The sequence below is a fragment of the Cicer arietinum genome, chromosome 1 (genome assembly GCF_000331145.2).
Source record: "Cicer arietinum cultivar CDC Frontier isolate Library 1 chromosome 1, Cicar.CDCFrontier_v2.0, whole genome shotgun sequence".
In the NCBI taxonomy this organism is placed as follows: domain Eukaryota; kingdom Viridiplantae; phylum Streptophyta; class Magnoliopsida; order Fabales; family Fabaceae; genus Cicer; species Cicer arietinum.
In genome coordinates, this window is record NC_021160.2 from 45,976,380 (window position 1) to 45,989,534 (window position 13,155).

The window sequence follows — 13,155 nt, forward strand, 5'->3', positions numbered from 1 at the left end:
CATTCCTGTCTGCTCAAAACAAAAAAGAAATTATATCCTATACTTATGTTCACTAGTCCATACCTAATCCTTTATCAAACATTAATTGAAAATATATTTTTTAAAGTTGATGTATGTCTAAATTTTTTAGACCAAATACACCAACTTTTCAAATATCTTTTTGCTGGGAGTACATGTTATAACCAATATTACAACATAATGATAAGAGCAGCTGAAGTACATATGAATTACCTTATCACCAATTGGAATGCCATCTTTCATCCCAGTTGTTTCCACAAAGCCTCTTATTGGTTGAGCTGCTTCAATAGGACAATTAGAGAAGTAACAATCCTTGGCATAGAGAGCTCCATAATTATTGATTCCAATGAAGTCCAGACTGCCTCTTAGGAGACTCTTCTCCTTAAGGGAGAACTTCGGCAACTGGTGACCAAGAATAGAGCGCATTTCAACTGGGTACTCACCAAAAACTAGAGGATCTAGTAACCTTATTACCATAAAAAAGCAGTAGAAGTTACTCAAAAGAATGAAAGAACCTTGTTACGTTAGTTTTTGCAATCAATTAATAATCATGTACATTCAAGAAGCGCTAGTAACACACTTTTCAACATATTCAATTCTCTTAATAGATTTTTTTATAACAAAATTTAGGTGAGTTAGGTTTCGGAGCTCACCAGGGTTTGTGCAGACTTCAAAATTCAGAAAATATTGACAGAGGTACTTACAAATTATCTACCAAAGAGGTCCTCACGCTGGCAGCAGGAGTTGAACTCACACCTTTTTGAGGTATGAGTCAACTCCTTGCCAACTTTATCAACCTTCACCAGCACTCTCTCTTATTAGTTGAAATTCAAACAGATCTTGCCAAATTTATGTGGAGCCAACATGATTTAGAAGAATTCATTCCCAAAATAGTGAAACATATTTGAATTTCAACTAATAGGAAAAAGTATGTTGAAACTATAGTGTATTGCTAGCACTCTTTGTAAGCATAATAGTGTATGTAGTAGACACTATTTAGCCAAAAGTAAAACTCTTTTTAATAACTTACCAGCCAATGACAAAAGCCAAGGCCCTGTTTGCAGCTTGTCTATCACACTCTTCTTCTCTAAGAGGTTCATACATGAAGGTATGTGCAACAATACCAATAGTTCCACCTTGCTTTGCCTGCATCAATTCAGTACTTCCTAATTAAACACTTCATCTTATCCCATAGTCCTATTTTCTCCTAACCTAGAAAATGTGACAGAAAATGCCTTCAGTTTAGGTCCAATTTTGTTACCTGATAGTGATTGCGGTATAATTCAACAGCCTTAGCATGTGACAACAACATATTGTGCATGACAAGGAGAGGCTCAACATCAGAGTTACCAGTATAACAGTTTCCAAAAGGAAGGGAACAATGACCAGAGGAGTATATTCCCTTTATAAAGGCGTTGTCTGCGACGAGAGTCGGTTCGTTGATCGTGATCCAGTACTTAACCCTATCTCCAAAGCTCTTAAAACAAATTTCAGCAAAATGAACAAAATCTCTCCTGCAACAACCAAGTATACAGTTATCAAAATGTCACTGATCTCTTAGCTCAAACTTTTGGACTACAATTGGTACAAGAGAATTCATCAGCTCAAAGTATTGTCATTTTAAGATGCAACAAACTTCAAAATATTTTAGCATTATCTAATAATACTTTTGACTTAAAAAAGGAGAGTAGTGAATTTACTGAATTAGGGGACTAAGCCATCCACCATATCTATCTTCCAGCTCTTGTGGCAAGTCATGATGATGAATTGTCACAAATGGCTCAATACCTAGATCAAGCAAGCCGTGTTCAAATTTAGGTATAACTATGGACAATTTATACTGTAAATAAATGAGAACAATTATTCATCACAAAATATATAACTAAGAAATTGAAGAAAACTATCCAACCAATAAATTTTTCTACTTAGATTAGATTTTGCATTGGAAGTTGTCATAACAATGACCATTCTCCTAAATATTATACCATTTATAAGGTTTCTGTTTGAACAACAACCACGGTTCAAAAGAATAAAGATATTAAAACGCAAAAGAAAAAACACACGATGTTTGATCAAGAAGTTCGGCTAATCGTGTCTACTTCTCCTACTGCAGAGCGAGTGCAATACCTTTGTGTCATGATTCAGATTAAGGTTTATATTAAATACTCACTACCGCTTGAGCGGCTTGCCCACCTAACTCTAACTACGAGTCATACCCAACAATTCCACAACAACTTAAGTTTATACTTTTTGAGATAATTGGTTCATATACCAAGACTGAAATTGATCACTCTAAAATCAAAATAAATTAGCATTTCCAATACAAAAAACTAAGTGGGGATTCTTACTCACCTCTAAGTAGCAGATTGTCAATAATATTGTTGTAGAACATTACCCCACTAGGATTTATGTTCCCGTATATCCCTCCTGTTACAACTCAAGAGCATGGACTTTAGAAGCTAATTTAAAAGATAAGATTGTGGAAACTAGTTAAGTGAACTGGCAAATACGTGGCATTTAAGTTTGACTACATGTCCAATGTCCGACATATGTCAACATTTAAGTTTGACTACATGTCCAATGTCCGACATATTTGACATGTTAGTTCAAAGTGTCGTGTTTGGTGTTTATGTTTGCGTGAATGTTTCATAGAGAATACTTACTGGGCAAAATCCTAGTCCATGAAATTGAAAATCGGTATACATTTATCCCAAGAGAGGACATCAATTTGATGTCTTCCTGTCAAAAGGACTTTAGAGAGTAAACTAACTATATTAATAAAATTGTAGTGAAAACAAGTAAAATATGAAGCTGATATAATAATAATAATAATAATAATAATAATAATAATAATAATAATAATAATAATAATAATAATAATAATAATTATTATTATTATTATTATTATTATTATTATTATTATTATTATTATTATTATTATTATTATTATTGATTATAATCATTACCAAAAATAGTGATGATAATGATCATCTGCTATATCACCATTCTCATTATTGTTTATCTTTCCTGAAAATTAATCAAATTGCATTTATAATTATTCAATTTCAACATTAAAGTTCTATAACTATATGCACAACAAACAAGTTAGACAAACAAACAACAAAGACAAAAATGAAATGATTAGTAAAAAAATTACCTGGTGTATGACTGAATACATCCCAATTGCTTAAACCTTTACCATCTTCAAAAGCTGCTCCCTCAATCTATTTTTATTTAAAAATAAATAAATTTCCATTAACACAAACAGCAAATTTTAAATATTTTAGAAAAAACTTTTTTAAAAAAGAAAAGAAATGAACTTGAAGGAGTACCTGGTAAGAGGAAGTGCTTGCTCCAAAGAGGAAGCCTTTTGGGAATTGAGATCTGCTGATTTCATCTTCAACTTCATGAGAACTTTGGACATGAAAAAGGAAATAGCAAAAAAGTGTAAACACATGCAGAAGCCATTTAGGCATTTTTTCATTCAACTGTAATGCAACAAACACATTATCAGAGGCAAATATACTAGCCTCTCAATTATGATATAGGGCCCATACTCTAAATCGTCCGGTTCATATTATTAGTATATATGATGCCACATTGAACTATATAAATTATATATGAAAGGGATTTCATCTTCAATAATGGTTGTATAGAGACAGAACAATATATTTAACCCTTTATATTAATATATTACATAGGGTTATTATGTTATTTACTAAATAAACATAGTTTTCTTTTACTTATTCACTTTTCTATCCTTTCACTTTAAACTTAACAATTAAAAAATCACCTTATTTTTTATTTATTTTCGTTTCTTAAAAAAAGTTGTAATTTAGTGAGAGAAAAAATAAGGAAAATGATGTTGTACGAACATAGCGAGAAATTGATGAAACAGCTTGACTCCGGTGTGAAATGATGTTGCACGAAATCCGAAAAGAGTAGTACTACTACACTGTAATGAATTAAACAATCTAGCGTTAATGATTTTATTATATTCTTCAATCACTTCATTCACATAATTTGAAATTTGGATTTCAAATCGGCAATCCTTTCTCAGTCCTAACCTCTCAATCTCCCGATCTGTTCCAAATACGTTGCTGCTATTTCCATGGATCGTGTTCTCAAAGCGGCGAGAGCATCCGGTTCTCTCAACCTCTCTAACCGTTCTCTCAGGTAACACAAAACTCTTCACTATCGCTCCTTTCATCTCTCTATATTTATTCTCTTCACCAACTTACGCATTGTTGTGTGGCTGTTTTGACTTGCAGTGAAGTTCCCGATGAGGTTTATCGGAATCTGGAAGGGGTCGGTGGTACTGATGATAAGTGGTGGGAGGTACTGTACTTGTTATTTCCTTCTTTTGTTCAATAAGGGATTAATTATTTGAGCGTATATAAACAATTATGAACCTATTTGATAGTTTATGAAAACAACCTATGAAATGTGAAATGTGAGAATAACTTTTTTTTGGCGGATTGTGAGGATAAATTATGAAATTAGCTTATAGTTTATAGGAAAATAATTTGACTTTATTTTATCTTTTGTTATAGAAATATCTTTTACAACAATCTGGTTTGTTTCAAGTAATAAAAAAGTGATTTTGGATTTCAATTATCATATCAAAATCATTTTTATTATATTCAAAATGATTTTCAGGTAAAGCTACTCAAAACAACTTGTCATTTGAGGCAATTTTTTAAAATCTAGAACAAAAGTATGAAAACTCCTAAAATTGACTTGTTTTAAAATGTGTTTGAAAAATTAGATGTAATAAACAGGCCCATAAGCACTAATATGACAAGCACTTAATGAAACTGTTTATCCAAATAGTGCCTCTGAAGATTTGAACGGAACTTTGAAATGAAATGTGAAATGTGAAATGTAAAATGCTATTTGTGTTCTGTTGTTTTATAGGCTGCAGAGCTTCAGAAACTCATCTTGGCTCACAATAGTATTGAATTGTTAAAGGAAGATATCAGAAATTTACCTTTTCTTACTGTGTTGAATCTTAGTCACAATAGCCTTTCTCAGCTTCCTGCCGCTATAGGAGAGTGAGTTTCTTTTATACCTGGTGAATTTTTTTTATGTTAGTTTTGTTTGGTTTTTAATTTTGTTTATATCAGAAATTTACCTTTTCTTAGTGAATGTTGTTTCTAACTTTTGCAGGCTACCTCAGTTGAAGATGTTGGATGTTTCGTATAATTCGTTACTGAGAATACCGGAGGCGATTGGATCAGCTGCTTCGCTTGTGAAGTATGACGAATTCCATGTTCATTTTCTTCCATAGATCGATGATATGGGAAAATTGACATCTATTTACTCTGTTTGCATGTGGCGTCTTGCACAAATCACTAAGGTTTTGCATTTGTTCTTTTAGGTTCGATTGTTCAAATAATCAGCTCACAGAACTTACTAGCTCACTAGGAAGATGCTTGGAGTTGTCGGACTTAAAGGTAATGTTGTAATGGTCTTGTCTTGCCAAAACTATCGGTGTTTATGTTAGCTGTATGGTTGGCACGCTGCTTAGCTGGCATTGAAGTGGTTTCCTCAAATTATGCCTGTAGTTAACATGAATTCAACCTTGGAATGTTGTTAAGTACTCGCGTTTCTCTTTTTTGATGAGTATAAATGGAATTTAGTTGTTAGATCCTACTTTTGTCTCTACATTACAATAGTGTTATAATAAGGCACATACTTATTGGTACCAATGAGATACTTATAATGCCAGTATCCAAACTGTAAGTCTGTATTTCAAAGAATGAATGAAGAGTGATGTGTTTTTTTGGGTGCTTGATTATGGAAGGAGTTTCCCTTGTGATAACAACACTAGTGTACCACAATTTGTTGGCCAAATTATTTTCTTGTTACAAAAGGATTTTTTTCAGTTCTTGTTACTCCCTAAGAACCTTCCTTGTTAATTAACTGTACATGCATATCACATTTCCCTTTATCAGTCTGTTGCTTTCTTTTGATATATTAATTAATTTTCCATCTATGAAGTTTACTCTCTCTCTCTCTCCGCATCATAATATGCAATCTATTACTGCTATAGACCACAAAATCTGGTGGATTTCTTAAAAAGAAAAGCAAGCGTAGAATCGGTTTTTGTAACATCACATGTATCAACAAAAGCTGATGATGTGTAGACTTTCAATAATTTTTTTGTTTCAGATACAGTTTTCTGTGACCCCTTGGTTTTTAAATTCTTTGACTTTGTTGGATGACTTTGATAGTCACCACAAAACATTTATTACATCCCTGAAACCCCAATGTTCAACAGCTGTGGGAGGATTTCATCAAATAGATTGATTGCACTTTACCTTTTTGATTTCCTTGGGCCTTCCTTTAGGTGATACTGCATACATAGATCTATTGATGAAGATCGTGTTTACTTTAAATGGGGGCCGTGGAATTTTCTTGTAGATTCTACTTTCCTTTGCTATTTAACTGATGAAATCTGTTAAAAAAGTTTTCTATTTGTTGGTCTGTATCCATATGGTCACGTATGCTGAAATGGGGTTTTGGTACTCTTTTTGCAGGGATCAAACAATCTTATTGCAAGCTTGCCAGAAGATTTGGCAAATTGTTCCAAATTGTCTAAGCTAGACATGGAGGTAGTAACTAGTGGCAAAATATAGTATGTTAATTGATGACAAAATCTCCATGAATCTTTAAGAATTATGGTTTTATTAAGCCGTGGTCTCTCATTATATTGTCGTTTTGCCTTTGCCAGGGAAACAAGCTTACAGAGATATCTGAAAATATCATTTCATCATGGACAAGGCTTACTGAATTAAATGCATGTTAGGGCCTTGGTTCTCTAAATACTCAACGACAACAGTTATTTCTTTGATTTTTATATGTAGGTTCTTTGTGTTGTTAAACTTGTTTCCATTGTTTACACTATTATAGCAAAAAATATGCTGAATGGCATACCCGTCGGCATTGGAGGCCTTTCACGTTTAATTCGTCTTGATCTCCATCAGAACAGTGAGTTCTTTAAATAAAGGGTCAATTTTTTTTCTTTCTCCCCTTTTCATCTTGATGTGGAATTTGTATGAATGTGTCTTTGCAGGAATCTCATCAATCCCTTCATCAATCATTGGTTGTCATTCACTTGCAGAGTTTTATTTGGGGTCAAATTCTAACCTATTATGATGCAAGTCTTCATATTGTTAAAGCATATTATGCATTTGGTTTTCTTATACTTATGACTTCTACATAGTTCTGATATATACTGCACTTTTTTAACACAATTTAGGAATAACAATATTTCTACAATACCAGTGGAGATAGGGGAACTTTCTCGGCTCGGGACATTAGATCTTCACTCTAACCAGGTATCAAAGGACTGAAATTATTTTTGTTTGTTATTACATTTATTGTGAAGGAAAGGAACTCATATTTTGTTGAAATACTGGCAAGTGACAATTATAGATATGTTGCCATTTTTGCTTCTGAAGCTTTTGTTCCATTCTCCCTTAACGGTAGATTATTTGTTCTATTGCTTATTGATTTTGCATCTTCACAGCTGAAGGAGTATCCTGTGGAGGCATGCAAATTGAGTCTGTTAGTCTTGAATCTTTCAAATAACTCATTGAGTGGGTTACCTCCTGAAATGGGTAAGGTCAGCAAGTTTTAGTATTAGGATAGGTCTTGTTTGCCTTATTTTGGAAACATAGCAGTTGCTTTGCATGTAATTAATGAAAACAGTTTATGAGTTTGCACAGAAAATATAAAGGAACAGTTTTTTTTTACCTTGACTTAATTAGTGGGGACCCCTCTTTATATAATTTAAGTATCTCACAGAATTACAAAGATACTGTTAAGGAGTAATAATATTGTAAAAGCAGTGCAACCTTCCCTGCCATAGAAGAGTTCTTAATAAGCACTAATAAGAACAATATATGTCTTGGCCTGAATCGTTCTTCAAAATATAAACAATCACGCTCACCTCAAGAGGAATTTGTTACCTGGGATTCACACAGTTGTCAAGGGAGTTGTTCATTCTGCATCATCACCAATTTTATGGTCTCTTTAGGTGTCATTATGCCATAGACTCACTGGTTAATAATACAAGCTATTTCATCCAGTAAGCGGACACCATTCTGCATCCTCACCAATTCTATGGTCTCTTTAGGGGTCATAGACTCATCGGAAATAGTAATTGGACACCATTACCTAGAAGGGTCTGGCTCAATGTCCTGTTATATGTTATATGATAGGAATGGGTTGGGTCCCACAAGTGATACCTCTGCTCTATCATTATACCTGAACATTTAGTTAGACAACCATAGTGCATCTCAACTTCCTTACAGTATGATGTTATTTTGTGTTGAAACAGTTTAAAAGTAATATAGAAACAATGTGACACGAATGAAGAGATATTTATCTTAGTATTGTATCTTGTTTAGGCAAGATGACTAGCTTGAGGAAACTTCTGCTTAGTGGAAACCCATTGCGTACTCTTCGAAGGTATAGGGAATGGTTTCGTCCTTTATGCTGTCAATATTAGTATTTATATGTTTTCAACTGATGTCTTTTCTCATCAGCTCATTAGTCACTGGACCTACACCAGCATTATTGAAATTTCTTCGGAGTAGACTTTCTGAAGGTGAAGGTATGCTACAGTGTTATTAGTATCATGCTCACAATTTAAGCTTGAGCCCTTTTACTTTGTCTTGATATAACACTTTCTTCTGCAGATTCTGAAGCTATAACCACATCAAAAAAGGACATAATTGCAATGGCTACCCGACTATCTATCACTTCAAAGGTATTGCATTTTTGGAAGAGGAAAAAAATACATTCCATAGATTGCATAGCTTTCTTTTTTTATCGTCAACTGTTTATAATATGTGTCAGTGCATTAGTATTTGATAGAACAACGGTACTGAGTGGAAAGGAGAGTTTTATCAACTTGAAATAGCAAATTGTTGAAGAACAGGTTCAAGAGCCAAGGTTCCCATAGACAGTATTATTTGCTTTAACTAGCATACAATACGATACGCTTCACACACAGCTCTTACTTTCCTGTACTGCAAGTACAGCATGCGCTTCGATAATGTTGATTGTGATCATATTAAGTATTTAATTTATTCCTTCTTCCTGTTATTGCACAACATATAATTAGATAATATTGACTGTAAGTGTAACCATAGATAGCTTTGGTTGATTGATTTGATCTAAAAATTTTGGGATCTTACTTTTTCTTTTATGTATATTTGTTTCGATCCCTCGTCAAAATAGGGGATATAATTTAGATCCAATCAAGTTGGTACCGAAGCTTTCTGATTCAATCGTCTTTCAGTTTGTTTTGAGTTTTAGCTGCTGTCATCACTAGCCCACTGTCTATAGTTGTTTGGTGTCCAATGTATCACCACTGTTAACTTTAGAAGTTGTTGACTAGCCATCATCCCAAGCACAGTCACAGATATTCCATCACAACCAAATGATTGTGGAAACCGAATGATAAACATGGTTTCCAAAACAATGTCGCTGGAGGAAGTTGGTCCATTGGGTACTGGTAGGCACATTTCTTAAGAGAAACTCGAGGCATGAGATGCTGAAACCATGTGTTTCAACAGAGACTAAAGGGCTGCCAATGCACGAGTCTCCCACCAAGTGGAATGTCTGAATACGGTAGATGTACGCAACCTTACCCCTTGCAAGTGGAAAGGTTGTTTCAATATTTCAAACAGCAAGCAACCTTACTGTTGCACCATGGCTCGCCCTCAATGCTCATTATTGAGTAATGACTAAAGAACAAAATCAAGTCGGTTAAGGATCTTTTTGGATAAATATAACAAATTTTGAGTATCTTTTTGTCTATCAGTTGTGGTGTTAACATCTAAGTTGATTATAGTGAGTATGACAGCAGGTTCATTAATGATATAATTACATGATAGTCTAACTAGTGAACCCATTTACCTTTGATAGCTTGCAGTTTCCAATTGATTGAATTGGTGCAGACAATTCTGTTCTATATTGTGTCTGTCTTTCCTATTCAATTTATTAAGCTTGAAATTTGTTTCCTTGCTAATTGCAGTTCTATTTATAATTGTGTTCAGGAACTTTCTATGGGAGGGCTGGGGTTGAGTGCTATTCCATCAGAAGTATGGGAATCAGAGGAGGTCATAAAACTTGATCTTTCCAGAAACTCAATCCAGGAGTTGCCAGTTGAACTCTCTTCTTGTGTTTCCCTACAGGTTAAACTTCTCTTCTGGTTTTAATTCCTGAAAGATGCTTTACAAGTTAATACAATTATCTTCTGGTACTGAGGGGCATTGTCATCATCTTAATATGAGTTCCTCACTAAGAAGAATCAATATGAACACTTAAAACTGATCAGTTGTCCATCTTAAAATTTTGTAGTAATTCATTTCTGTGTTTTACACTTTCCAGACATTGATTTTATCAAAAAATCAAATTAAAGACTGGCCAGGTTCAATTCTTAAATCACTTTCAAGTCTTTCATGTTTGAAGCTGGACAACAATCCCCTCAGACAGGTAATGACTAATGATTTGGGAGTTTCTCTCTATTATTTTGCTTGTAAATTAAATTATGGTATCAATGTGTCTATAGAACCATTGCAAGGCATAACACTTTACAATAATAGCTAATATGGCTTTTCCATTTGTAAAACCCTATAATTAATTTTTCTTCTTTCTCATTGGAAGCCATTGCTTTTTGAATAACTTAAAGAGTTATATTTTGATAATCTGAACAAAATAGACAGTGCATGTTTAATTCCTTTGTCGATGTATCTGTCTTTTTTGTTTTTTGTACTCTACTCCATTGCTATTGGCAGTGTGTCTCAACTCTCATCCCTCTCCAGAGAAAGGAAAAATAAGAGAAATTGAAAGGTAATCAATGCCTAAAATGTTAGTTGTTAGTACATCTTAAAACTTCATTAGGTTAGTTTTCCTATAAAAGTCACGTACTCTGTTGTATATGATGAAACATTTCCAGAAACATCTCTCTTTTCTCTTGTAAGTATACCTGAAATTATTGTGCAGAAATCCAAATGGTAATATAAAATATGTATCAATGTGCTTTATTCTCTGTTATAAATTCAAATAAAAAAGTGTGGTATTACTGACTTTATCTGCCCCTTCAATGATAGATACCTTCATATGGTTTTGAAGTGGTTCCTAAGCTTCAGATCCTGGATCTAAGTGGAAATGCAGCTTCATTAGTAGACGGTCCTGCATTTTCTAGTCTACCAAACCTGCAAGAGCTTTACCTGAGGTTGGTTAGTTGAAAGCTGCAGGATGTGCAATAACTAATAAGACTCCATCACAAACACACACACACTTAATTCATATACTTACCTCTTGAGAGCCTGTGATTAACTTTCATGTCACAATTCCACAGAAAAATGCGTCTCACTGAAATTCCGTCAGATATATTGGGGTTGCATCAACTGCGGATCCTCGACTTGAGTCAGAATTCTCTTCAATCAGTTCCAGAGGTAACTTCTTTTAGAGGGTATAAAACAAGGATTAGGCTTGTGTATGTATATACCTCTTGGGTTCAGGTCCCGTGAAAAATTGTGATAATATGCTTGAACTTCATTGTAATTTGACAGTATAGTTTGGGTCCAGCAATTTGTATTTATGCCACTAAAAATTCAGATCTTATCAATGCTCATATTGGCTTGAAAGTAATTTGAGTCCACTATTTTGTTCTTTCAAGTCTCAAGTCATAATGATGTTCATGTCTTGTTATTCTCTATGATAGGCAATGTATTTTTACAGTTGCATGTTCATGAAATCAGAATTCTGTCTACTATAGAATGATGATTGAAGAAAGATGTTACAGCTCAATCTCTATCTAGGTTGAATTTGTAACCATATTTTCTTAAATTATTAATGATTAGTAAGAAAACTTAGAGCCTGTCTGTTACTACTTTTGACCACTGAGGACTAAATTAGTCACATGCAGAGGCAATCTCAGTTCATAAAATCTGTCTTTTATAGATCATTGATCTATTTTTTAAATTAGAATATTCTCCTATTTCTTCTTTTTGTTTTGTTTTTTTTGCTATGCTGAGCTATCAACTTCTTTCAGGGGTTAAAAAATATCACTTCTCTTGTGGAGCTTGATCTATCTGATAACAACATCTCATCCCTTCCACCTGAGCTGGTCAGAAACAAAAACTGCTGTTTCTCATTTTGTTAACTTTCTGTTTTTTCATTTCTTACTAAATGTTTCATACAAATTTATTGTAAAATTTGTGATGCTATGTTATACGTCTCAATGATGTTTGGCATGTAAAACTGTTAAAAAGAAAAGAGAAAAACAGATGATAGTTATTTTGGCCTACTCCATCTGTCATTTTGATCATCTGCATTAGTTGTGGTTCGTTTGTCATGTTGATTCAACACATTTACTTTGATCAGGGTTTGCTGGAACCAAGCCTTCAGGCATTGAGACTTGATGGGAACCCACTTAGAAGGTAACTTCCTCATGCCCCACCTTTGTACGTGCTTTTTCTCAAAATGTAGGAATTTTTGTGACTATAGTATGGAAGGTTTTTGCATCTCTAATATATTTGCAATTTAGAGCATACAATTTCCTAATCCAGAAAGATTGACACAAATATCATCGTCAAGAAGTAAATTTTTAAATATTATGCCCCTCTCTTGGAACTCAAGCATTGTCAATTTTGTACTCCTTAATTTACTTCTCTAACAAAACAGAAACTAAGCAATATAGATCCGCTAGTTCTTCTGGAAAGCTTGGTTGATGAAATCATCACAATTTTGTCCTATTTGTCTCAGCATTCGGAGAACTGTCTTGGATAAAGGAACTAAAGCTGTTCTGAAATATTTGAAGGACAAATTGCCAGAGCAATAGATTACTATTTATACTGGACATGAACAACAAAATTCGAAGTGTTAAATACCTTTTTAGGAAGAGTGCTTTTCCACAAGTGTCTGTGTGCTTCATGTTATTTTATTCTTTCCCGCATGTGGTGCCTATGCTTTTAATTTTATGAGTGCTATCTTATGCTTGACCTTGTGTTTTTTGGTGCCTAAATATGCATGACTTGATTATTATGTATATACAAGGGGATGAAGGGTGTTGGTTAATGTTATTTATTTAATGACATCAATTTTTAACTCAAA

At 33.7% G+C, this 13,155-nt stretch overlaps 2 protein-coding genes across 2 annotated transcripts; one reads left to right on the plus strand and one right to left on the minus strand.

Moving 5' to 3' along the window:
- Positions 1-148: 148 nt before the first annotated feature.
- Positions 149-3,594, minus strand: LOC101510414 (beta-glucosidase 18-like). The gene is made up of 10 exons (XM_073364103.1): positions 3,351-3,594; positions 3,176-3,242; positions 3,022-3,045; positions 2,682-2,753; positions 2,371-2,445; positions 1,719-1,806; positions 1,280-1,532; positions 1,049-1,164; positions 232-484; positions 149-163 (listed from the first exon to the last, which is right to left on the minus strand). Exons 1-10 carry the CDS (start codon positions 3,492-3,494, stop codon positions 149-151), a joined length of 1,107 nt encoding a protein of 368 aa, XP_073220204.1. The 5' UTR covers positions 3,495-3,594.
- Positions 3,595-3,763: 169 nt separating this feature from the next.
- LOC101510092 (plant intracellular Ras-group-related LRR protein 6) lies at positions 3,764-13,155 on the plus strand. Its single transcript, XM_004487633.4, has 21 exons — positions 3,764-4,194; positions 4,290-4,356; positions 4,936-5,072; positions 5,188-5,274; positions 5,399-5,474; positions 6,561-6,635; positions 6,755-6,824; positions 6,934-7,011; positions 7,097-7,157; positions 7,283-7,361; positions 7,553-7,643; positions 8,436-8,496; positions 8,574-8,641; positions 8,727-8,797; positions 10,092-10,229; positions 10,426-10,530; positions 11,148-11,272; positions 11,399-11,495; positions 12,095-12,169; positions 12,427-12,482; positions 12,808-13,155. The coding sequence occupies exons 1-21, from the start codon at positions 4,130-4,132 to the stop codon at positions 12,881-12,883; spliced, it is 1,758 nt and encodes a 585-aa protein (XP_004487690.1). The 5' UTR covers positions 3,764-4,129; the 3' UTR covers positions 12,884-13,155.